This window comes from Caretta caretta, chromosome 3 (assembly GCF_965140235.1).
Source record: "Caretta caretta isolate rCarCar2 chromosome 3, rCarCar1.hap1, whole genome shotgun sequence".
Classification (NCBI taxonomy): Eukaryota; Metazoa; Chordata; order Testudines; family Cheloniidae; genus Caretta; species Caretta caretta.
The window spans coordinates 68135293-68162563 of NC_134208.1; the positions used below are offsets into that span (position 1 = coordinate 68135293).

Here is a 27271-nt window from a genome sequence, read left to right on the forward strand (position 1 = left end):
CGCAGACAGGCCTCAGACTCTATGGTGGCGCAGTTGAACGGGCCGCTCTAGGCGACCCTCGCCGTTCTTTATGGTACCTGGGAGGAGCGGAGGGGGCGGTGCCCGGTTGCCGGCTCGGGCCCCCGCAATCTCGCCAATTTAAGCTGCGGACACCATGGCGCCTCCGAGAGGTGAGAGACTCGGTGCCGGGGGAGGAGGCTGGGTCAGCCCCCTTCCCCGCGCGAGACAGACCCGGGGCGCCGTCCGCCCCCCCTTCCCCCCCTCGCAGTGGGAGCTGCTTGTCCCGGGCTAATTATTGGGGCGGGGGGTGTTGGGGCGGGCAATGGGGCGGAGGGGAGGGGGCAATGGGGGGTGTTGGGGCGGGCAGTGGGGCGGAGGGGAGGGGGGCTATGGGGGTGTTGGGGCGGGCAATGGGGCGGAGGGGAGGGGGGCTATGGGGCGGGCAATGGGGTGGAGGGGAGGGGGCAATGGGGGGTGTTGGGGCGGGCAGTGGGGCGGAGGGGAGGGGAGGGGAGGGGGGCTATGGGGGTGTTGGGGCGGGCAATGGGGCGGAGGGGAGGGGGCTATGGGGCGGTTGGAGTGGGCAACTAAATGTTTTCAAATGTACTTTTCATACGTGGGTCGTTGTATGTGTTTTGCATTTTTCAGTGTAGACAATAAAACTTACTTTCTCTTTGTATTTTCCCTCTGGTTGGACCTTGTAAATCATCTGGTTGTTGCAAAATCTAAATGTTGGTCCTAAAGCCAATTGATAGTCCCCTTTGAATTTGCATACGGAAGTATATAAGATTTTATCTATCCAAGGATGTAGTTAATTTACATGATTGCAGCAATGGGATATGTGAGTGTACCTTGTAGAAATATGTTCTACAATAAAAGGCAGCACTCCCTTAAAATGAGCAAACTACAGGATTTGATTAATCCTGTACAGGAGGTACAGGATTAATCAAATCATACCCAAATGATTATTATGATCAGCTCACCTGCAGTGAACATAGAACAGTCATTCAGTAATTAACAGAGAACAATAAATTTGAATAGATCAAACTACATTTTTTCAAAATAGTGGAAGCAAATTAAAATCTAGAAGCTGTAGAGTGCACAATGCAATTTCACTGAAGTTTGTCAGCTAGGGTACCTACATATATGCCCTGTGTCCTCCATTACAACATATTACGTTTCAGAAACCTGCAGAGAGTTATTAGAGAGGGTTTTATTTATTAGTAATAATATGTAACTCTTTTATAGTGCATTTCATCAGTAGATCTCAAAGCACTTTACAGAAGAGGTCAGTATCATTATGCTATGGGCCAGATTCAGCCATGCTTGTGTTGAACAGTATCTTAATGCAATAAACAGGACTACTTGCAGAATAAGATATCGCTCAACCTGAACAAATGTGGTGAATCTAGTTGTAAAATATTACTAGGTGATGTTTTAATGCAATGGCTAAGAGTTCTAGAGCGATTTCTGAACCACTGGAAAGTTTTAGATTCTGGACTTTTCAAAGGTACCATGCAAAATATGGCATTAAAATAGTACTTGAGAAATTCTTTTAACTAAACATAGATTTGACTCAGTGTTTCTAACATTGCTTCTTTTTGTTTTGTGCACCTCACCCCTGCTGTTGCTTCAGAGAGGCACTGTCTTTTTTTATTTTTTTTTGTACTACAACTCTCATCTGCTGTTTTGTTACAAAAACAAACAAACAAAAAGAATCCAAAATTTTTTTTTTTATATTCTCCTGATTTTGACTGCCCTGCTGCAGCCACAACTTAAAAACATTTTAAATTTTGTAAAGCATTGAGTTACCTTTTAAGGGTTAAATGCCAAATCCCAAAGCCAAACAACACTAATTACCTGTGTCTAGCAAAAAGGTCTGTCAGTTTTGCAACTTTGAATAAAAGAGTCAAATGGATTTTTAGTGGCATTATTTAAAACAAAAACAAAAGCAACTGGTCCTTAGAACTTTACATATTTACACACACACAGATAGATACATACACATTTTCTTTTCCTTAACATCCCTTCCACACTGCTCTGTTTTTTTTTTACATCTTACATTCCCTTTATACATTTGAGGCAGCTAAGTTCCAATAGAACCCCCTTATGTTCTTTTAGCAAATTTGACTAAATTGTCCAGTCAAATGATTTTAATCAGATAGTTTATTTTTGCCTGACTAATTTACAGACATTCCTTTGGAAAAGGGCCCATTTTTCTTTCAGAATGGCTGCAAAGAAACCAAGAATGCTCTTTCTCTAACACTTTTCCTTTTTAACATTTTCACAAAGTTTAGCTGCTTAATTCTCTCCAGCCTCAGCAGAGTTAACTTTTTTTTTTACTCTCTTTTCTCTTTGTAATTATGCCTGGGGGTACCGTACATAGGGCCTTCTCCCCCTTTACCTGCGTCCCTCCAGCCTCTGCAGAGTTAACTTTTTCACTCTTTTTGTATTCCTGGAGTGCCTCTTTCACTATTTTCAGCTGGCTTTGGGTATTTGTAGCCAGCACCTTCCAATTGTCTGCTCCCTTTTCCATTTGTGCCTTTTCCTCTTTACATGAAGACAAGCAGAGGGAAGAATCCTAACATGCCTCCCACAACAACCAAATTGCTGCTGCATCTCTTTTGGCAGCACTAGAAGGTTTGTTTATGAGGTTATACTGAGCCAATCTATCCTCCAGGTCCGAAATAGTGCAGACATCAGCTAGGGCTTGTTTAGTCCAAGGACTGTGCCCAAATTTTGAAGGATTTGTTTAAAAGGTGTAATTTCTTTAACAAAAGGTGAGGTTGGAGTTCCTTCTGACTCCATTCCTCCCTCTGGTACTGGCTTACCCTGTTTTCTTTTAAACATCTTAACATGGATATTTCAATCTCTTTGTCACTGCTGGTATTACTTAGCAAATGACACAGCCTAGATTCTGAAATCATAGCTTAATCTATGCGTTTTTCCCCTGCTACCTTCCCGGAGGCCAGCAGGTCCCCTGCTACCTTCCCGGAGGCTAGCAGGTCTGGTTAACCTAATAGAAATGCCTAGCTCACTAGAGCTGGCGGTGTGCACACCAATATTTACAATAACTGAGGTTTTTTACCAATATTCCCCCTTTCGCATTTCTCCACCAAAATGTTATACCAATAAAATAAAAACCAGCAGGATCTTATTAAAGGGAAAAAGGCAAAATACCACATTTATTGTGAATACAGAAAGAATCATAGTAAGCAGTTAGTTATAGTTATAACATTCCATTCAATCTCATATTTATTCACACATTCATTCATACAAACTCACACACACACAGGTTCTGCAAGGTTGTTATCATAGTTACCAGCCTTAGAGTTGCTCATGCCAAGCCACTGGCCAGGTGGCCTGGACATGAGGAGAGAGCAGGGCCTTGTCAGATGCTCATCTGATGCTCCTGGAAGTTGGTTTGCAGAATCAGACCCCAAAGTTCTCACTTTTTAGAGTCTATTTTTATAGAAATTTCTTCCTATGCCAGTCTATGGGAATTGCTTCATCATGCTGTTGCTGAATCAATCAGCAGATAGCACATTCCTGACGGCTCCCTGCTGCTAGATGTTATCTTGTTCTTTGGTTCTCCCATTCTTGAGGCTGTTGGGTGGATTCCAGTCTGCCCTCTGGGGGGTCCTCTGGTTATTTCCACTTGTTGCCTTCTTCAGCTGATGGACACTGGATTCTTAGGCTGGCACCTCTCTGATCATTCAGTTATTATCCACACCAAGCATCCATCCACATACATCCTCTATCTCTATTTTAATCACAATTGTTAATACAACAAAAGGGTGGGGAGTCTCTGGGTGCTGTTTCTGTTGTTAGAGTATTGCTTTGAGTCTCTCTCTCTGTGAATTGCTTTGAGAACAGATTCTGTCTTAGAATGTACTAACACAATTAGCAGCTTGCAAGTTTCACACATAGAGGGAGAGAAACAGTACCAAAAACCAAGAAACCTCTTAATTAGTAATACCCTGGAATTTAAACTATGGGGAATCAAACTCATTTGTAATTTTAATACAGAACTTCTTTAATATGATCCAACATTCTTAATTTAGAATGAGGAGCATACTGAGTTGCTGTAAGTATACTAGCAAGTTGCTCTTTGACTGTTTCATGTTCCTTACTGAGCTATATTTTTTCTTTCAGAGAATGTCAGTTTGCTGTTTAAATTGTACTGCTTGACGGTGATGACCCTGGTGGCTGCAACGTACACTGTAGCTCTACGATACACGAGAATAGCAGAAACAGAACTCTACTTTGCAACCACAGCTGTGTGCATTACAGAAGTTATCAAGTTATTCCTAAGTGTGGGTATTTTGGCCAAGTAAGTATGAGTGCTAACCACTGCTGGAACTGCATTCTCATTCTTCTTCTCACACACATGCAGATATATATACATACACGCATATGGACATGAGGGTCTCAGCTAGCTCTCTTTTTATATGCCGTACTTGTGAAGCTGGGCAGGAGCGGCATTGAAAAATAATGCTGTGAAAGAATCAGTTTAAAGCATGTCAGAGCTTGTGAACTTTTTTCTGAATCACTTCTGTAAACCTCACAATATGCAGGTGTGTCCGTTTGCATTTTTCTCACCCCTGGATTTGTGCTGGAAATGGTCCACCTTGATTATCATGCACATTGTAGGGAGAGTGGTCACTTTAGATAAGCTATTACCAGCAGGAGAGTGAGTTTGTGTGTGTGGTTCTTGGAGGGGGGTGAGGGAGTGAGAGAACCTGGATTTGTGCAGGAAATGGCCCACCTTGATTATCATACACATTGTGAAGAGAGTGGTCACTTTGGATGGGCTGTTACCAGCAGGAGAGTGAGTTTGTGTGTGGGGGGGTGGAGGGTGAGAAAACCTGGATTTGTGCTGGAAATGGCCCAACTTGATGATCACTTTAGATAAGCTATTACCAGCAGGACAGTGGGGTGGGAGGAGGTATTGTTTCATGGTCTCTGTGTGTATATAATGTCTTCTGCAGTCTTCTGCAGTTTCCACGGTATGCATCCGATGAAGTGAGCTGTAGCTCACGAAAGCTCATGCTCAAATAAATTGGTTAGTCTCTAAGGTGCCACAAGTACTCCTTTTCTTTTTGCGAATACAGACTAACACGGCTGTTACTCTGAAAACTATAAAGCATGTATTCTAATCCTTTAATCATTCTTGTGGCTCTTCTCTGAACCCGCTCCAATTTATCAATATTGTTCTTGATTTGTGGGCACCGGAACCGGGTACAGCATTCAAACAGCAGTCGCACCAGGGCCAAATACAGAGATAAAATAACCCCTCTACTCCTTGAGATTCCTGTTAATGCATCCCAGGATCGCATTAGCTCTTTTCGCCACAGTGTCACATTGAGGGCTCATGTTCAGCTGATTATCTACCACAACCCCCAAATCTTTGCAACCTCTTTAGTATGCAAAAGAAATGCAGCTGGTATATAAATTCAGTGTTATCGCAAGATAACTGAGATATTTGCTTACATTTCAGTTTTTGTTAATTTAAAAGATCCAGCAAAAGTTTTTTTTAATTAATATGCATAGTATCTGCAGTAATATTAGCTTGAATTAAAATTTATAATATTTATTAATGTTGGTGCTTCAGTGTATCAACTGATCACCCAATGGATTCAGAAAGCAGTCTGCTCCCTTGGTGTGCATTTTGTGTCTTTGTCTGAAGCAGCCAGTGCTGATCACTGTTAAAGTACAGGACACCAAATAAGATAAACCAGGGTTCTGTTCCAATATAGAATTTATGTAATTAAGTACACTTGCTGTAGTTCTCTACTGTTTGCATTTTTGGCGTTGTATGTTCAAGTATGAAATGTTACTTTAAGCTTTGAATAAATGACAGATGACTGCCTTTTGAAATGGAGACGACTTACAGTTCAAGCTGTGTAATTATTTATTTTGCCTATAATTATGGGAATAAAATGAACCTGGCTTACTCCTGGCCACCTAAACTCTGAATTAGTAATTTGTTCAGATTCCCACATGATTTATAGCTTCTTAGAGTTGGGACTCGAAAAGCCAAACTGACTTGCATTCTAATTTTATTTGGGATTACACATTTTGAACAAATACATTCATACATATTACAAGCTTGATTATCATTTATATCTCTCTCATATCCAGTCCCATGAAAAACACAGAATAAGTTTCCAAGATGAATGTACAGAAGCATCAAGGATGTTGAATTAGAGCCAAAGCACTTTATTTACTTTCTCATATGTGCCTTGGTTTTGCAGTATGTGTGATTAAGATCTGTTGTGAGATCTTTGTACTCCTTGTGCCAGTGTTGTGAGTGAAGGATGAAGTTTCTTTATTAACTTTTAATTTTTACACTTTTTGTGGGTTTAAGTCTATCTAGGTGTGCTCACAGTGTCTAATTTAACTTTAAATTACAATGTCTAATTCAGAATATTTTTGTTTTTTTATTTTCTCCCGCCCAACTCAGATAAGAGGTCTCACAGAAGGACTGCATATCTGAACCCGTAATATTCAAATATAATCAAATATTGAGTGTGAATAATGAAAACAATTGCTCCTGTTCTCAGAAACGAGAGTGTTTAAAGGGGCATCATTTATTTTTCATTACTGAAATTCCATGCCAAATGTCAAAAGTACACGAAAACTCTGTTGTTTAATCACCAGGCCCCTGCTACCATGCCCCCCCATCACGAAAAATTTCTTAGGCACCTCACACTAAGATTTAGAGAAGTTCCTACTCTTCAATACAATCTGGATGGAACAGATGGAGGAAAGGGGAAACATAACAAGCAAAATGACAGTTTGGCATGTGTCTTGTTAAGTTGTTAATTACGTTTCAGTAGTCTGTCCATTACACTTACCCAGTATTTCAGCTGAGTTTATTTTTTTCTGTGTATAAATAGTAACTATTTCAGCCTCTGGCTACATGTATATAAACTAGAAAACACCTATCCAATGAAACAGAACTAAATCGAGACAATGTCAGCTCAAGAAAACTCAACTGTCTTCTAACTACGAAAGAAAGTATGGTCAGCTGTAATAAGTATGTTGTGCTCCCTTCCTCTTAACACAAAATCCTGGCATGTGAGGTCATTTTTGTGTGTGTGTGTGGGGGGGGGGGGGGAGTGGGTGTAAAGATTTCTCCTAAATTGTAAAACAAACTGCAGGTTTTTTTTCTGTAGTGAAGTGGTTGGTACTCACAAGAGATCCTTCCTTTAAGTGGTATGATTTGTTTAATCATTTACATCAGTAACTTCGCTGGAATACAACCACTGTCTAATTTTGGTTCATCGTATTACTGCTATAATTTAACTTTGAGTGATCAGCCAAGCAATATACTATCCTTTGGACCTGATCATTCATGCTTAAGTACATTATTTTGTAATAGTACAGTACTGTATTAGAATTGAACAAAGGTAGGTGCAATTCTATCCTTTTTTTTCTTATTTAACAGCCTGCTTTTAATAAACAAAATGTGTGATATATTGTGGGATACCATCATATAAAAGGTCAGGCTTTTGTGGTATTTTTCCACATTTATTCTAACAGTTAAACGTTACTGTAAACAGAGCATAGTTAATGTAGATAATTCTTTAGAAACAGAAATCTTCTTCCTGGTCTGGATCGTACAGTGCCAGGCAATGTGATGTGCTGTTTGAGGAATAATACCAAGAAACCTCATATTACATTAGATCCTTGTGTAATGTTTTGTTCCACAGTATAAACTTACTGTGTGGTGCTGAGCTGCAGCATCTCTTCCTGTGCCTTTGGCACCATAGCTCTGCCTAGAACACTGCTTGCCCATAGTAGTATTTGGAGAGGCAGAGTACAGGTACAGGAGGGAAGAGGTGCTCTCTAGGTCTGATTAAGGGCTTGTCTAGGAAGGTTAATCTGAATTAATTTAAATGTAAATTTAAAGCGGATTAATTAAACAGCACTAAACCCCTTGTGGACACTTTTATTCAGAATTAAAATGGCCTTAATTTGGTTTATCTTAATTCACTTTGTAACTTACACCAGAGGTGGGACAACTCAGAATCAGAAGAGTGCAAGGGTAGGTTAAAGCCACAGTAGCCCCTCCTTCCCTGGGGTTGAGAGTTCTGTGCTGAACCTCTTAAAGGCACAGCCCAGAATCTCACCCAGAGGCTGCAGGAGATTTGGAAAATCACAAAAGAAATTTGAGACGAATCCAATATTAGTAGCAAGAAAGAGCAACTCTGTGTGTATACTTAGCGCTGTATACTTAGTGTGTATACTTAGGGCTGAGCAACTAATGTTATTGAAACTCTCTGTAGGGCCAACCTGTTGCTGAGAATTCATGTGTTAATGCGACTGACCTTTATCATTCCAAAATCTGCTCCTGGCCCCTAATGGTTTGTACTTGCTGGGAACCAAATTGATTTTCAGTGTACTTTTTTTAATTAATTGAAGATTCCAAAAGCATGTTTTTAAAGACCTTCCAAAGAACTCTGTTCATGAATCTCACTGTAAATGAGTCATCAAATATGGTTGTGCTAAAACCTTTTATTTTGCAGAGAAACTGGAAGCCTGGGTAGGTTGATGACATCTTTAAGAGAAAATATATTAGGCAGCCCGAAGGAATTGCTAAAATTAAGTGTTCCATCTGTGGTGTATGCGGTCCAAAACAACATGGCTTTCTTGGCTCTTAGCAATTTGGATGCAGCAGTCTACCAGGTAACTGGCATTATTATGGTTAGGAACCAAAACACAGAATCCCGATTTTTACTCATTTTCAGGTTGTAGGTTTGTCTGCTTTAATGAGTTGTAACACCTTAGAATTTAATTATTATTATTATTCAAGCACTGAAAAGTGCTCATTAAAAGACACACATCAGGACAGACACTGAAAGACAAGATGTACTGGGAGGCCCAGAGGCAGGAGATGCTGTATTTATTTTTCATCAGGAAATCTATTTTTTCTCTTATGATTGAGTGTCTTGAAGAAAAGACAAATTTTTAGGAGGTATTTAAATAAGAGGATGGGGGGGCCTGGTATGTAATGTAAGAAAATGCAATGACAGGAATCTTTGTAAGTTTGTATGAACTGAGATTTACACATTTGTGTGAAAATTGGTGGTTGCATTAGTAATGGGGGAAAATCCCATCTCTTGTAAACAGTGATTTATTATTGGCATCATGTGGCATTGTGTGTAGCTACACTTTAAAAAGCTGATTACCACACACTTGCCAAATTCAAGAAAGAAGTAAAACCTGGAGCACATCAAGTGATACAATCTGTAATTTACAGTGCATATGAATAAGGCATGAATTTTGGTAAATCCCTAAAACAGCCTTGCCATCTTCTATGTTTTTGTGTTCAGTTAGAACCAAGTTTTGTTCAGTGTTTTATCATGTTATTTATGTTGCTTAGCACACTTCTGGAGGGTGCTTAAATATTGTGATGATGTGGGTGGTATAAGAACCTTTATAGAAGGGAATAATTCATGTGTAGTTTAAGTTGAAAAGTAGAACCCTAATTATGTTTGTTACTGTTAAACTTTGAAACCATGTATTTAGATTTAATAGTGGAAGGAATTGCGATTAAACCTTTGTTGTAAGTAAATTCCCCCCCCACAAACCTGTCTTATTGTTAAAGTAACTCAATTTGTTAATATAACCCTTATGCAAACTACATAAGAAAAGAAATAACCCCCCATCCGAAAACTTAAAAATTAAAATATTTTGAAATAATGAGGTAAGGTACTTGAATAAAATATTCTACTATCCTTACCGTGTGTTAATCACAATATTGATATTTAAAAATTCACCATATGCACTTCATAATCAACCAATTTAATCAGCCAATAAAAAGTAAACCCATTAACTGCGATGGAGTCATTCCAGATTCACATGTTTGTAATTGCAAATGACATTTAGCCTGTAATGAGGCACGGAATTAATATATCGGAGTATGAAATACTATATGCTGATGTCAGTGTATAGCTGAGTTCAGTATTCTATCTGTTGTGGTTTTGATGGAGTTCATGTAACCATATGCTATTTGCCGTTTTCCCTTTTTTAGGTGACATATCAGTTGAAGATCCCATGCACAGCCTTATGTACGGTCTTAATGTTAAACCGTTCCCTAAGTAAATTGCAGTGGTTCTCTGTCTTTATGTTGTGCGGTGGAGTCACACTTGTTCAGTGGAAACCTGCTCAGGTTACAAAAGTACAGGTAAGCCTTATCACCTGGATACCTTCTCTGGACATTTCATCAGAAATAGCAGGCTGCCTTGAGCCACTCCACCTATCTATTTCACTCACTGTATGGTGGCTGTGGAGTATTTGTAATAATGTGTGCCAGGTGCATCACAATTGTGTATCGATTTCCTTTTTGCGGCCACGCTGTTTCACAATGTAAAATGTTAGTTTGATCATCTGTTCAAATTCAGTGGTCCCCAAACTGTGGAGTGCACCCCCGGAGGCGGGTGCGGAGGAACGTTTTGGGGAGGGGCGTGGTAGCCTTCAGCCCTGTTCTGCCCCCCGCTCTGCTCCGTCCCCAGCTCCCAGCTGCGGCTCCACACCCAGCTCCTGGCTGCAGCTATGCTCCCCGCCCCCAGCTGCGGCCCCAGCATTGGCCCTAGCTCCCAGCTGGCCATGGCCCCAGACCCACTCCTGTCCCAGCCTCAGCCCCTGTCCCTGACCATGGCCCTGTTCCCAGCCCTGGCTCCCAGCTGTGACCTGTGGGGAGGAGTGGGGGACGGACAAGGGTAAGGGGGAGCACGAGAGAAAGTTTGGGGACCACCGCTTGCTTCTTCGAGAGATGTCCCTGTGGGTGCTCCACTCCAGGTGATGGTGCGTCTCTGCGCCTTTGCTCTGAGAGTTTTATAGCAGTGCCCGCATGGGTCACGCACACGCGGTGCCTGGCTTGCATGACGTTGGCGCTTCATCTAGCTCACGCGCGATCCGGACTCCTCAGTTCCTTCTCAACTGTCCCCGGCCTGTGACGGAGCTCAGCAATCCCGTTAAAAACCTTCGTTTCAAATAGATAAGTCTAGATAAATTAGTTAGTTAGGATAGGTATCAGAGGAACAGCCGTGTTAGTCTGTATTCGCAAAAAGAAAAGGAGGACTTGTGGCACCTTAGAGACTAACCAATTTATTTGAGCATGAGCTTTCGTGAGCTACAGCTCACTTCATCAGATAGTTTAGACAATTATTATTTTATATTATATTATATTATATATTATATAATATATATTATATATTATATTATATATTATATTTTATATTATATTAGGATAGTTTAGACAAGTTAAGTTTCAGTTATTAGAGTTACGTCCCCTATTTTAAAAAAAAAAAGGTTTATTTTTCCATCCCTTAGTACAGTTAGTATTAGGTTAGGAAAATGCATGATTCACCAGGATTTAAAAGACGCACAACGTGCAGAGAGGCGATGCCTGTGTCAGATGGACACACTTAATGTGTCCGTTGCCTGGGGGAAAGCTCACATTCCTCCGAAATGTGCCCACTGTAACAAATTGAAGGCTAGGGCCTGAAGGGATAGAGACCTGAGACTTAAACTCATCTTGATGGAGAAATCCTTAAAACCAGCCTCCGACCTGGGGCAGGAACCCTCTTCCTAGCATAAGTCACCGGTCTCCTCACCGCCAAGGTCCCCGAAGGCCAAACAACCCCCAAAAAAACCCCGGCCATCCTCTTCACCCCATAGAGTGCAGAGAAACACAAAACAGTCACCGACCAAGTCGCTCTCATTGGTGCCTCCTGCACCGTGCGGCACTGTCCGTGCGGCGGCTGCCAGCGGAAGCCAGGGCTGTGGTGCCGAGGCTAAAGCTCTAAGCTGCCCGCCTCCACCACGGCACTGTTGGCAGCTCCAAAGGAGATGGCACAAACAGCCACTCCTATCTCCGTGCCACAGCCCAGTGCTGCTACCGCAATGGTGCCGACACAAACTGCACCAGATCAGCACACTGTACCCTCCAATGCAATCGACACCGAGGCTCTTGGCACCACGCCATTTGCAGCACCCCGAGGATTTGTTGGTCTCCTCGACTCTGGAGTCCCCTCTCTTATGCACCGATGTCTCACGGGGGGCCAGCGGTACCACACCAACATTTATCTTCAGTAGCATCCCATTTTTTCGAGCGCTGAAGATGAGGAGGAGCTGAAGATGAAAACCAGTCCCCCTGCTCCAGTGCTGATATTGTAGTTGTTAAGGTGACCATCTTGAACTGCTGCTTTCTCCCAAACTTGTTGAGTTGCCTGAGATCGAGGATAGGTCACCAGCCGCCATTTTTCTTTTGTGTTAAAAAGTAGTGGGATTAAAGTCCCTTCCCCCGTGTTGTGCAGGAACAGTCTCCACTGCCCCTAATTGGAGGAAATGATCTACCTCCTGGTGTAGCAAATGTTCGCGAGAGGGGTCCTGAAGAGGGACCGGGAGGGGAGATGGGAGGGGAAGTATAGATAGGAAAGGAATGGTATAAGCCCATCTGGATGACTTCTGGGGCCCATTTGTCCGTGGTGATGGCGGACCGTTTCAGGTAGAATGGGAGCAAACTGTCTCCAAGCAGATGGGTGGATGGTGTAAGTGCTGGAATGTGGGGGAGGTCTTCGAGACCCTCGACCAAGCCTTCAAATTTGTGTATTAGAGGTTGAGATGCCACTGGTTGTGGAGGGCATCGTCGTTATGGTCTTTGTCTGTTGGTGGTGGTGGTGGTGTTCATAAGGCCTCTGGTGTTGCTGTGTGTATGTTGGGTATCTATTCCTCTGATATGGTTGATACCTGTATTGTCTCCTTCTTATAGCAGGTGTATGAATGCTGAGGGTCCGGAGAATGGCCTGCAAGTCCTTTATAGTGTGCAGTACCTCAGTGATTTTGGCTGCAACAATTTTTCTCCGTTGAAGGGGAGATCTTCGACTGTATTTTCTATCTCCCATGGGAGTGCTGAGGAGTTAAACCACCAGGCTCATTGCATGACCAAGGTTGTAGCAATGGACCTGGCGGCCATATCAGCAGCCATGCGTGTAATCATCTGTCCTTCAGAGACCAGAGATTTAAATTGTTGCCTCTTTTCCTCTAGGATCTCGTTAATAAAGCCTATAAATTTGCCATAGTTACTGTGGTCGTATTTGGCAAGTAGTGCCGTGTAATTTGCCACTCTGACCGGAAGCGTGGATGAAGAGTATACTTTGCGGCCAAATAGGTCCAACCTCTTATTCTCTTTATTGAAGGGGGTGGATCGAAAGTGCTATTGTTTGCCCCTTCGATTGGCCACTTCCATTACCAGCGAGTTGAGTGCTGGGTGTAGGAATAGAAATTCCAATCTCTTTGAGGAAACATAATATTTTCAGTCTGCCCTTTTGCAGGTAGGAAGTATGGTGGATGGAGTTTGCCACACAGTCTTGGCGGGTTCCATGATAACCCCACTGATTGGCAATGCTGTCTTGGAGAAGGAAGATGTCTGTAAAATATCCATTAGCTCATGTTGAGTTTCCAGCACTTCCTCCAGAGCAATTTTAAGCTCATTGGCCACTCTTTTGAATAAGTCTTGGATGTGGGTAAAGTCATCTGCTGTGGTTGGAGGCATAGTAGCCTTGTCCAGTGAGGAGGATGGTTTGTTGTTGGTTGGTGAGGTGTCGGAGCAGTGTCCTCTTCCTGCTCTGCCAAGGGTTCATCCCCTGTCTCAGTGACTACAGTCTCTGAAGGTGGAGGTGGGGATCTGGCATCTTCCCTACATGGGCTGTGGCACCTGCTGTAGGTCTTTTGTAAGATCCCCAGGGATTCCAGTCTGGCCGGTGACCAGCATAGGGCCTGAGTGGTGCCATCCATGGGTGGCCATACCCCGGTGGCATGTCGTGAGCATATGAGGGTTGTGGCCGTAGGGTCCAGTAAGCCATAGGTGTCCCGACTGGGGAGGAATGGAGGAGTTTGAAGCAGACTCCGCAGGAGAGAAGGAACTGAGGAGCCCGGGTCGGGTGTGCGCTAGATGAACCGCCAACATCATGCGAGGCAGGCACCGTGCATGCATGACCCATATGGGCAGCTGCAAAACTCTCCGAGCAAAGGCGCAGGGACCCAACATCACCTGGAGTGGGGCACCTACAGGGGGACACATCTTGAAGAACCTCAGTTACTGCACAAGGTGAGTAACCTCATACTGATTGAAACAGGCTTGTTGCTCTGCCATATCCTATGGTTTTTGGAAGAGAAGTGATTGCCACAAGTAGCATAAATTACCACTATCGTAAATTCAATAGCATAGAAAATATTGCAGCAATTCACTTTTTTCAGTAATTGGTGTTGAGTGTACTCTAGTAGTTGGAGCAAAGAGCTGGGAATCAGTAGTAATAATAATATCTGGCTTTTACATAGCACTTTACAAATGGAGGTAAGGGTCATCCCCATTTTACAGATGGGGAAACTGAGGCACAGAGTGGTGAAGTGCCTTGTCCAGTCACCTAGTGGCAGAGCTGGGAATAGAACACAAGTCTCTTTAGTCCCAGTCCAATGCTCTATCCACCAGGCTAAACTGCTTCCAGAGAGCTGCATTTCATTCCTAGTTCTACTGGTGTCTTGTCTTGTGTGACCATGAGCAAGTCACTTAGGCCAGCATCTTTAAAGTTGTGTGCTTAATGTTAGGTACCTAAATCCATACTTTAGGCAGATGAAGTTCCTTCCTTTACCGTGATCATTGTAGGTGCTCAGTCCCCCTGAAAAGGTCACTTAAGTGCCTTCCTGTAGGTGTGCAAATTAAAAGAGTAGCCATAACCATTCTAGTAAACTGAAATGTAATGACAATCTGCATACTACTAATGCGTCCTCACATGGGAGTTAAGGGTTAATCTACAAAATACTTTAAAATCTGCAGGTGAACCGTGTGAGTGTAAAAAGTTACTACAAGATTAGAGGAAATAAAGAAACCTCATGTGTCTGAAAAGCTGAGAGATAGGGTTGGTGGTTTGCCTTTGTAATTTGACTTGTGTGTCTCAGTACTTCTAAGGTTAGTAAACTATACTTGGCAAACCAAACTCCATAGTGAAGCATCGGTGAATAGAGCTAGCTAAGCTGTAGGGCAGCGGTGGCTAAGAAACGGTTACTTACTGTAACTATAACCTAACACATTTTCATGTTGTAATAAAATGCTAATATGTGGTGCTCTTAACAAATTGGCTTCTGGAAATAATGACTGTAAATTACTCTAGTTATACAACTAACCTCCTACCTGTTTTGTTTATGATTCATGTTGCAGATGGAGCAGAATCCCTGGTTAGGGTTTGGCGCTATAGCTATTGCTGTATTATGTTCAGGATTTGCAGGTAAAACATTTCTGTATGCAGTTTGTTTTAAAAGAACAGGCCAAGACCTTTCCTCATGGGAAAAACTAAAACATTTCACATCTCTTATATTAACTATACTTATTGATTTACAAGACTGTTTGAGAGTTAAGCAAGGACTTCATCCCCTTCTGCACACAGTTTCCTTCTATTTCCTGTGGTTGTTACACTGGATTTGTGACATCACAATATTTAAATTGCAAAATATAGTGATGTTACGAACCCATGGTTTTGAGTTCAAGGCTGGCTTAAGCAGGAGAGGCGGGCCTGTGAGAGGAAGAGCCCTTCTTCATATATAAATATCTACAGTTATGCAAAAGGAAAATGAGAAAGTGACTTGCTCAGTACAGTTTTTTAAATAAAAACTCCTTTTCCAAGTTTGCTTTGGTGTGAAAGCTCCCTTAAGATTTAGAACAGAAGACCCACATTCTTCTAGGTGTGGAATGGAGTTCATTTCAATTTTAGGGCTGGTTCCGCCTCTGGAATAAGCCCTTCCCTAGTCCTGTGGGTGCAGCTGAAAATCAATGAGAGGCAGCGGGATCAGGTGTAATTTTAGATGGTGAGAGGAGAAGCAGGAAACATAGGAGAAATTCTATAAAAATAGAGTCTTTCCTTGCTGCCTTTTATCCTTTCACCACTACAGGAGCCAGGGAACTGGGAACAAGTGAACTGCCGTTAAAGGATAATTGCAGTTGTGTTTTCTACTGGATAAGTTTACAGGGTTCAGAAGGAATGCTTTCCTGGCTGTAAACTTAGAACTGGTGGAGTCAGTTGCTGCAAATCATACTGGGTTTTTTTTTCAGTTGAATAATTGGCCATGAACCAAGAATTATCACTTCCAACCACTTCTAGTTCTCACCACATGAAGCTTCCCGTGAGGCTCCTCTGGTTGTCACATGTTGTCAAGGCTGAATCCCCACTCTGTCACTCCAAGTGCAGAAGTAGGGCCCGCAACTATTTTAAAAATTAATACTTGCCACTCCAGGCCTGTATTAAACTCCTAAGGTTACAGCTTTTCTCTGGCCTTGGCTTGGTAAACGCTGCTACCACCCAAATGCAAAAAAAACCCCTTGGACCCAGGAAGGAGCACTTGGGAATTCCTCCCTGTGGAGTACCCTCAAGCCCTTTCACCCCCCCACCCGCCGCTCTCCAGAGAAGAGCTGAGAAAGAAAACAAAGGAAATTAGCTGTTGCTACCATCTAATCAAACAACATGCACAAACCTCTTAGGATACCAAAAATCCAATCCTGTTCTTTAAAAAGGTTAATTTTATTAAAAACAAAAAGAAGAAAATACATCTGGAACTTAGGCTTTTGCTAGATTTTAAAAGAGCAATTCCAAAAATCAAGCACCCAAAATAGCTTTCTTGGGAATTCAGCTTAAAGGTTACCAGCAAACAGAAGCATCTGGGATTAGCACAGAGGAGTCCACAAGCCAATCAGAAATAAAAGAAATAACCCTAATCGCATCTAGCTAAGCATTCTGATCTACTTATGCATTTGGAGTTCAGATAAGTAGTTCTAGGCATGATCTGATGATTTATGATCATACCTGGCTTAAGTTGCTTGTAGCATGGCTGCTCTCCCTCCAGACCAGAGAACAACAGACAAAGGGAAAGTTTCTTTCCCGGTTTTAAAAGTTCTACCTTCCCATTAGCTTTTTTGGTCAGCTGCCCACTTTTTTTTTTTATGTGGGGGACTTTTTAACTCTCTACAGGTAAAACAAGTAGAGAACACCTACCAAGAGGGATTTTACAGCTAACTGGCTGGCTGTCCATCAAAGGGAGCTATCCTCCCAACTTTATTTATCACACATGTGCTGATTGCTATATTAGTAGAAAATTAATTCCTTTTGAAAAAAGATCTTTGCAAAACCAGCCTCATTCATAATACAGACCCCCAAAGTGCCTATCTAGGGCTCTAGCAGCCTTCTCCAAAGGGTTAAAAATACAAATAAAAAATTAATTCAGCAGCTATTCCTCAGCCTGAAACCAAAATGCCTTAATCAAGCCAGCATCACCTTCCCCACCTACCTCAGCCATTACCATATCATGCCGTTCCCTCCCCAGCAGCCTGTGTAAATAGGTGGGCCTTGGCAGCCTACCCTGAAGATCAACAAATTCAAACCATTTAGGACCAGAGCGGGGGAGATTCAGAGTTGAGGGACACCTCTCTTCTATAGCGAGAGGGCATCAGGACTAGGTACCTCCCTGACAACAATTATTGCAGTGTAGCATAGGGAAAGATATGGGTAGATCTAAAGCCATTTTGGGCTTTAAAGGTTCAAAACAACACCAAGTTCCACTCAGAAACCATTATGCAGTCACTGTAGAGCCCAGTGCATTGGTATCATGTACTGCCAGTGAAAATAACCACTTAATGAGCTAGCTGATACATTTTGCATTAGCTTCAGTTTCAGGGCTGACCAGGTAGAGTGTGTTGCGCTTGTCTAGCAAAGTCTACATCTGAAAACCAGTTGGAATCTCCTAGCCATACGAAAGTGGAAAAAAAGCTTTCTTTGAAACGATTGCTATTGTGATGATAATAGCAGCTGGGGATCCAGTGGACCTATAAAAATGGTTTTGTCCAATGTAAACTGACAGAATACCTTTTAATAATTCCAGTCTATATCAAGAATAGCTTCTCCTGAGTGCTGTCCAGTCCATCACCCCCAGTAATATTGCTCAGTTGATTTGTGCTTTTTGTGTGCATTCAGATGTTTTGTACTAAATCTCAAGTATTATATCATTGGTCTGGAAAGCAGCCTCAGACAGTTGTGTTCTTCCGAGATGGTAACATTTATGGGTCATGTTGACATCCAAAGCAGCTTATTGAGCAGTTGATTAAAAAATAATTCAGACTTAGTTTTCCAACTGGCTGCAATGAATTATGTCTCAGTGGGCGGAAAGCAGAACAATGAGACCACTGTGAATTTAACAACTACTGTATCAATCACAGACTTTGGTTTTTTTGCTCTGCTCTTACAGTATATTTCTCTGCAATGATGTCCAATTTTCCTGTTTAATTTTTGTATTTACACATGTGCAGTTATAAATCTGCTCTGTAGCCTCTGTATGTCTCATACATACTTGCTATGTTTTTTGTATTTTTTTAAATTCTGATGGTCTTAAACACTAATTCTATTCTTCATCAGTAAACTAGTAGCGTGGCCCTGATTTTTCAGAGAAGCTAAACATCTCTAGCTCCCTTTGACTTCAGGTGGTGTGGTGGGTGTCTAACGCTGGTGAAAGTTATGCCCCTAATTTCTGTTATACAAGCACTTCCTCCTCTTCCCATTTCTCTTCATTTACCCATCCCATCCTGGTTCAGTGGTGACTTGAGGGCAGCAACTAGGAATAAATACAATAATTAACAAATGGAAAAGGGAAAGAGAGAACAGTCAGGATGAATTAATCATAGAATCATAGAATATCAGGGTTGGAAGGGACCCCAGAAGGTCATCTAGTCCAACCCCCTGCTCGAAGCAGGACCAATTCCCAGTTAAATCATCCCAGCCAGGGCTTTGTCAAGCCTGACCTTAAAAACCTCTAAGGAAGGAGATTCTACCACCTCCCTAGGTAACGCATTCCAGTGTTTCACCACCCTCTTAGTGAAAAAGTTTTTCCTAATATCCAATCTAAACCTCCCCCACTGCAACTTGAGACCATTACTCCTCGTTCTGTCATCTGCTACCATTGAGAACAGTCTAGAGCCATCCTCTTTGGAACCCCCTTTCAGGTAGTTGAAAGCAGCTATCAAATCCCCCCTCATTCTTCTCTTCTGCAGGCTAAACAATCCCAGCTCCCTCAGCCTCTCCTCATAACTCATGTGTTCCAGACCCCTAATCATTTTTGTTGCCCTTCGCTGGACTCTCTCCAATTTATCCACATCCTTCTTGAAGTGTGGGGCCCAAAACTGGACACAGTACTCCAGATGAGGCCTCACCAATGTCGAATAGAGGGGAACGATCACGTCCCTCGATCTGCTCGCTATGCCCCTACTTATACATCCCAAAATGCCATTGGCCTTCTTGGCAACAAGGGCACACTGCTGACTCATATCCAGCTTCTCGTCCACTGTCACCCCTAGGTCCTTTTCCACAGAACTGCTGCCTAGCCATTCGGTCCCTAGTCTGTAGCTGTGCATAGGGTTCTTCCGTCCTAAGTGCAGGACCCTGCACTTATCCTTATTGAACCTCATCAGATTTCTTTTGGCCCAATCCTCCAATTTGTCTAGGTCCTTCTGTATCCTATCCCTCCCCTCCAGCGTATCTACCACTCCTCCCAGTTTAGTATCGTCCGCAAATTTGCTGAGAGTGCAATCCACACCATCCTCCAGATCATTTATGAAGATATTGAACAAAACCGGCCCCAGGACTGACCCTTGGGGCACTCCACTTGATACCGGCTGCCAACTAGACATGGAGCCATTGATCACTACTCGTTGAGCCCGACAATCTAGCCAGCTTTCTACCCACCTTATAGTGCATTCATCCAGCCCATACTTCCTTAACTTGCTGACAAGAATACTGTGGGAGACCGTGTCAAAAGCTTTGCTAAAGTCAAGAAACAATACATCCACTGCTTTCCCTTCATCCACAGAACCAGTAATCTCATCATAAAAGGCGATTAGATTAGTCAGGCATGACCTTCCCTTGGTGAATCCATGCTGGCTGTTCCTGATCACTTTCCTCTCATGCAAGTGCTTCAGGATTGATTCTTTGAGGACCTGCTCCATGATTTTTCCAGGGACTGAGGTGAGGCTGACTGGCCTGTAGTTCCCAGGATCCTCCTTCTTCCCTTTTTTAAAGATTGGCACTACATTAGCCTTTTTCCAGTCATCCCTGACTTCCCCGGTTCGCCACGAGTTTTCAAAGATAATGGCTCTGCAATCACAGCCGCCAGTTCCTTCAGCACTCTCGGATGCAACTCGTCCGGCCCCATGGACTTGTGCCCGTCCAGCTTTTCTAAATAGTCCCTAACCACCTCTATCTCCACAGAGGGCTGGCCATCTCTTCCCCATTTTGTGATGCCCAGCGCAGCAGTCTGGGAGCTGACCTTGTTAGTGAAAACAGAGGCAAAAAAAGCATTGAGTACATTAGCTTTTTCCACATCCTCTGTCACTAGGTTGCCTCCCTCATTCAGTAAGGGGCCCACACTTTCCTTGGCTTTCTTCTTGTTGCCAACATACCTGAAGAAACCCTTCATAATTAGAAATTATGAAGCAAGAAAATTGATATGGGAAGCTAAAGACAGAAAAATCCATGGTTGTAAGGACAATAACAAATTTTCTCCACTATATCATGAGTAAAAGAAATCTTAACAATGGTATAGCCCAGGGGTGGACAAACTTTTTGGCCCAAGGGCCATATCTGGATGGGGAAATTGCATGCAGGGCCATGAATGTAGGGCTGGGCAGGAGTTGGGGTTTGGGAGGGGGTGCGGTGTGCAGGAAGGGGCTCAGGGCAAGGGGTTGGGATGCATGAGGGATGCGGGGTGCAGGAGATGGCTCAGGGCAGGGGGTTGGAGTGCAGGAAGGGTGTGGTGTGCGGCAGGGGGCTCAGGGAAGGGGTTGGGGTGCAGGAGGGGCGCGGAGTGCGGGAGAGGGCTCAGGGCAGGGGGTTGGGGTGCAGCAGGGGGTTCAGAGCAGGGGATGGGGTGCAGGGTGTGGCAGGGGGCTCAGGGCATGGGGTTGGGGGGTGCAGGAAGGGTGTGGCATGCGGCAGGAGGCTCAAGGAAGGGGCTTGGGGTGTGGGGTGCAGGAGGGGTTCGGGTTGTGGGCTCTGGCCCGGTGCCACTTACCTGCAGCGGCTCTGGGGTGGCAACAGCGTGCTGTGGGGCTAAGGCAGGCTTCCTGCCTGCCCTGGCCCCGTGCCGCTCCCGGAAGCGGCCGGCACGATGTCCCTGCAGCCCCCGGTAGGGAGCGGGGGTGGCAGAGGGCCTCGTGCACTGCCCTCGCCTGCCTTAGCCCCACTGCGCCACGGGGGTGGCAATCCCGCAGGTCAGATCCAAAGCCCTGATGGGCCAGATCCGGCCCGTGGGCAGTAGTTTGCCCACTCCTGGTATAGCCCATTACTAGGTGAAGATGCTAAAATTGGTAATGCAGCAAAAGCACAAGTGTTCAATAAATATTTCTGTTCTGTATTTGGAAAGCAGTAGGATAATGTATTTGTGTCATGGATGATGAAATACTTTCCAAACTATTAGTAATTAAGGAGCATGTCAGACAACATCTACTAGGGATAAACATTTTAAAACGAGCAGACCTGGATAACTTGCACCCAAGAGTCTTGAACGAGCTGGCTGAGGAGCTCTCCAGCCCACTGATGTTAATTATCAATACATCTCGGGATACAAAGGAAATTCCGAAGACTGGATGAGTTCTGTTGTGCCAGTATTCAAAAAAGGGCAAGCGTGGTGAACTGGGTAACCATAGGCTGGTTAGCCTGCCATCAACCCCAGTCATAATTATGGAAAACCTGATAGGGGATTCAGTTAATAAAGAATTAAAGGATGCCAGCTGACATGGTTTATGGAAAACTGAACTTGTCAAACGGGTTTAATTTATTGATGAGGTTACAAGTTTGGTGGAATAAAGATAACTGCATAGATGTAATACTAAGTCAAACACCTTACAAAATTGTTAGAACCACTCAAGCTTCTCATTCAAAAAGAAGCATTATACAATATCAAAGCACAAGTTAAAGGGGTTAAGACCTGGCTAGCTAACATACCTCAGAGTATTTGTCAATGGGGCTCATCATTGAATTGGGGTGTTTCTAGGGGCATTCTGCAAGGATCGGTACTAGGCTGATGCTATTCAACATTGTCGTCAGTGGTTTGGAAGTGGGGGAGTGTTAGGGGGCTTATTCCTTCACCCACTCACTTCCCTGGTCCTTCTCGCATGAACAGAGAGCAACAATACCCGAAGTCCGAAGGTGCAAACAATTCAATGTTTATTAGGGTGAACTTCCAGCAAGCATGATTCCAGTTTCCTTCCTTAGTGTCCCCCTTCCCAGCTCTGACACCACAGAGCATTACCTGTGTCCCTGTTCCCGTTCCCCACCTTAGCAAAACATGATTCCAATTCCCCACCCCCATTCCCTGTTCCCATTTCCCCCCTTAGCAAAACATGATTCCAATTCCCCACCCCCATTCCCTGTTCCCATTTCCCACCCCCACACACTTCCTGATTGACTGCAGACTATATAGTAAAACTTGAGTTCTGCTTAACTCTACCTTAACCAATCATTTTTCTGAAATTTAACTAACCAATCCTAACATATTGTAACATGATTATGTAACCAATTATATCCCACCATCTTAATTAGTTTACACCCAGCAAAATTAATTATACAGGGGACAGAAACAATCACAGAACCAGACAGAGATCATGCAAATAAACAATAGCAAAGTGGGAACTAGAATGACAAAACAATACAGAAGTGAGGATTTCACATCCCTACTATTGATAAGTGAGTTCTTGCCAGACAGGATGCTATCAAACTAAGTTTTCTTTTACATCTTCTAGGCACTTCCTTTTCTCTGGAGGCAATAGGCATTATCAGGACAGGATTGTATTCCTAACAGCCCAATAGCACCTTCTTTCAATGTGACTAGTTTGGAACGTGAGGATATGACCGTTGGCTTCCCAGCTTATGGCTGCCTCTGCTGCTTAGCCAAAGGCCTTAGCCTAAGAACAGGGCCTCAGACTGTCACAGTAAGAGAAGGCCCTTACACTGGCAGACAGTGATTTTGATTCTTTCTTTTATACCTCTAGAACTAGCTAAGTGATAAGAATACACCTAAATTCTTAGAGTATAGGCCTTTACAGACAGGCCTGAATATCTGTATCCTAACAAAAAGAAAAGGAGGACTTGTGGCACCTTAGAGACGAACAAATTTATTTATCTGCCTTTCCCTGCTTGATTTAACAGCCCTTTAGCACCCATTATTGTGCTAAAGGGCTGTTAAATCAAGCAGGGAAAGGCAGAACAAGAACCAATGGCTAGAAGCTAAGGCCCAACAAATTCAAATTAGAATTGGGACATGATTTTTTTTCAGTAAGGGTGATTAGCCATTGAAACAAAGAACCAAGGGAAGTGGTAGATTCTCCATTTCATCATATCAAGACTGAATGCCTTTCTGGAATGGGTTACCAAGGGAGGTGGTGAAATCTCCTTCCTTTGAGGTTTTTAAGATCAGGTTTGACAAAGCCCTGGCTGGGATGATTTAGTTGGGGATTGGTCCTGCTTTGAGCAGGGGTTTGGACTAGATGACCTCCTGAGGTCCCTTCCAACCCTGATATTCTATGATTCTAAGATATGCTTTAGCCAAGCAAGTTACTGGGCTAAATATACTGATAATAGATTAAATGTAATGGTTTGTGATAGACAGGTGGTCAACTAGAAGATGATATAATGATCCCTTCAGGCCTTAAACCTCTGTATATCTACAAACCTTTAAGAGTGATTTTTGCATTCACCTTTATTGAATTCTCTCTTTTCAGGAGTCTATTTTGAGAAGGTATTAAAGAGTTCAGATACTTCCCTGTGGGTGAGGAACATTCAGATGTACTTGTCTGGGATTGTGGTGACTTTAGTTGGTGTTTACATGTCAGAAGGAGCTCAAGTTCTTGAGAAAGGATTTTTCTATGGCTACACATATTATGTCGGGTTCGTCATCTGTAAGTATCTTTCAGTTCTGGTCCCCTGTGATGTTGCTTCCGACCGATTGATGCAAAACACTCAAATTCAGTAAACACCCTTTAGTGAGTGAGTTTGTAGAGGAAACATTTAGATTTCCTGATAAAAATTAAATAACAGCTTTTTCAGCACATTAACTAATGAATAGAACATCCATAATAATTCTAGTCATGTCCTTTCTGCTAGATGCCATTTAGACAATCTATTTTGCTGTATGTGGTTTTTAAAATTACAGGTTAGCAAGATCAGATCATAGTACAAACAATCTATACACCATTACTGGGCTAAACAAATTATTTTTACACCAAAACTTTAATAATAAGAATGTCTTATTTGCTTCCCAGTGCTTGCCAGTGTTGGAGGCCTCTACACTTCGGTTGTTGTTAAATACACAGACAACATTATGAAAGGGTTTTCTGCAGCAGCAGCCATTGTCCTTTCTACTGTTGCATCGGTGATGCTGTTTGGTTTACAGATCAGTAAGTTGTTTTTGGCTAATATTTGAAGTGACCTCATATCCTTGTTTCATCCTCCCGAGTAGGCTGGTTACAGTGCATGTTATAATACTTTACAGTCTACTGTGGGGTGGTTGTTTTTTTTTAACCTTGGCATGTAATTTTTAGGACTGATGTTGGCTAGCGCTCAAGCTGTGTTGTAGCATATTTCCTGGATATTATCGTCCTATGTGTCCTAGTAATAGTATGCTTCGTGTTCATGGGGGGGGAAATTCAGATTTGCCCCTCCCTCTCCCAACATCCCTCACTTGCTACTGAGAAAGGCTGAATATCAAAACCTTTCATTTTCATGTTCACCAGAGGTTGGAACTCTTTCATGTTAAGTCGCTCCGTTCTGTCAGTTTCTGATCCTGTGGCTAATGCAAAAATTAGTATTACTGTATCTCTGGCAGATGTTGAGTTGCTGACAGTAGCTAATAAAGGAACTGCTACAATATTTTCATGCAGCATTCACTAACTCTGAGCCAGTCCTAAGTTAACTTCTCAATTATTCCTGAAACAGGAATTCCCAGTCCACAGTAGTTGTTCTATAGAGTGCTGTAATGACTGTTACTGTCCTGTTTACACTGTGCCATGACTAGCCTGTGTGCATCAGGCAAACCCCAGCGTAGTGGTTTAAGGACAGATCTTACATCCTTCACTGCAGAGACAAGGTAATATCTTTTATTGGACGAGTTTCTGTTGGTGAGAGAGACAAGCTTTCAAGCCACATAGAGCTCTTCAGGTCAGCTCTGTGTGGCTCGAAAACTTCTCTCTCTTACAAACAGAAGCGGGTCCAGTTAAAGATATTACCTCACCCACCTTCTCTCTCTAATGTCCTGCGACCAACGCGGCTACAACTACACTGCATCCTTCACCGCGGTCAGAATTCTGTCTAAGGTGACATTTGCCCAGCAGGAAGAGGCAGAGGGCAGTGGTGCAAGAACTTAAGAATGTGAGGGGTGTTATGACTTAGTGAGGTGAAACTTGCAAGGGAATTTTGCATAAAGTGAAAAGCTTCCCAAGAGTTAGATCTGATGGGCTGTGGAACAGTGCCCCAGGGTGAGTGGTAGAAGCTTGACTGTCATTTTTAAAACTAGACTGGACAAAACACTAGAAAATGCACTGGAGGGAACTTCCTGGAGTGGCTGATCTAACTTCTGTGACAGAACCTCAGTTTTACTAATAGTACTCAAAAGTCAGAATAGATTTGGAAAAGCAAACTGTATCTAGATTACAATTCCAGTTACGGAATATTTTTTGATTAGAGGCCAATCATGGGTTTGTTTTGACCACACTGAATGAGCAGAATCCAGCAGTCACTAAGGAAGAACAAATACAGAATGGTAGGATGTCTGTTTCAGACTTGCTCCTCTGACCTTCACCATATGACTTACAAATTATTAGGATGACAGCTCACGTGTCCGTTAGAGTTGTATAAATTAAGGAGGATGTTGGAATAGTAGACTGTAACTTTCTCAGTTAAGTCTCCCTTGAAAGTTTTATTTTTTTGTTGTCATTTGGAGCTGAGTGTTTAAACAATGTTTTGTTTCCTTCCAGCTATAAGCTTTGCTCTTGGTGCTTTCCTTGTTTGTATTTCTATATACCTGTATGGATTACCTCGACAAGACACCACAAAAATCCAGCCATCATTAGAGACAGTGAGTTTGAAAGAGAAACTTATTAATATGTGATGTATGCCATAACAAAGGACAAGAGACACTGCAAAGGAAAGACGCGGGGGAAAAAAACCCTGTTTTTAATTAGCCTTAAACTAGTCATGGAAAGACTTAACTTGGACAGAATAAAAGCAGCAGTTAATTCTGGAAGAAACTGAAGGGTTTTCTTTGGATGCTACAGACTCTCCATTATTGCCAAGCTCCTGAAGAAGCTTGTTCATGTAAGGCATGTTCCTTTCATGTTGGACTGTGAGGAGCCCACCTACCAGCAATGCAGAATGAAGGAATTGAACCTTCTGTTGTATATAAAAGAGGGACATTCTCTCCGACTGTATAGTTGAATGACTATATTGTGCCATTTATGGGCAGAAATACTCAAAGGCTTCAGAAGCTCTATTAAAGGAGATCTCATTACCAAAGCTGCTCCTTGCACTCATTTGGCTCCTGAATTCTGAAAATGTTGGTCTGATTTCCCAAATGTAGGGAAAGAAGAACCTTTCCTTTGACTAACAGGTGTATCGCAGGGGTGGGCAAACTTTTTGGCCTGAGGGCCACATTGGGGTTGCACAACTGTGTGGAGGGCTGGGTAGGGAAGGCTGTGCCTCCGCAAACAGCCTGGTCCCTGCCCCCTATCTGCCCCCCTCAGAATCCCCGACCCATCCAATCTGCCCTGTTCTTTGTCCCCTGATCGCCCCCTCCTGGGACCCCACCGCCTTTTCACTGTGACCTTTTCCTATTCTTTAAAATTCTTCTTATGGTAAAGAAAACCCCCAACAAACAAAATAAGATAAATTTAACTTGACTATAGAGGGGCAATAGCAAAACTGAATGTACGCAAAGGACCTTATTTGGGTTTATTATGCACTGTGACCCTCAGCAGGCCTGGAAAATCCCCTACTGCTAAGTGTTGTCACTGCTATTAGGGAAGACTAGGAAACCCAGCCAGGGGCATCTAAAGGCTAGAAGCCAGTATCTGGGCTTTGAGGCATAGGTGGGGTGGCCTGCAATGGTGGCAGCTGGGTGGTGGAGGCGGCAGCGGGGGGGATTGTCCTGGGCCCTGCAACCCTGAGGGACAGCTCTG

The 27271-nt window shown here is 43.1% G+C and overlaps 1 protein-coding gene across 1 annotated transcript; it reads left to right on the plus strand.

Annotated features, from left to right (window-relative positions):
* Positions 1-26609, plus strand: SLC35A1 (solute carrier family 35 member A1). The gene is made up of 8 exons (XM_048845060.2): positions 1-170; positions 4156-4333; positions 8535-8694; positions 10043-10195; positions 15230-15296; positions 23822-23998; positions 24362-24496; positions 26072-26609. The coding sequence occupies exons 1-8, from the start codon at positions 155-157 to the stop codon at positions 26203-26205; spliced, it is 1020 nt and encodes a 339-aa protein (XP_048701017.2). The 5' UTR covers positions 1-154; the 3' UTR covers positions 26206-26609.
* The last annotated feature ends 662 nt before the right edge of the window (positions 26610-27271 follow it).

Bases quoted from the DNA above. Each gene is read 5' to 3' on its own strand.
- SLC35A1 (XM_048845060.2), top strand. The intron at 10,196-15,229 runs GTAAGCCTTATC...TTCATGTTGCAG, and splicing joins CTCAGGTTACAAAAGTACAG to ATGGAGCAGAATCCCTGGTT. The intron at 23,999-24,361 runs GTAAGTATCTTT...TTTGCTTCCCAG, and splicing joins TTATGTCGGGTTCGTCATCT to TGCTTGCCAGTGTTGGAGGC.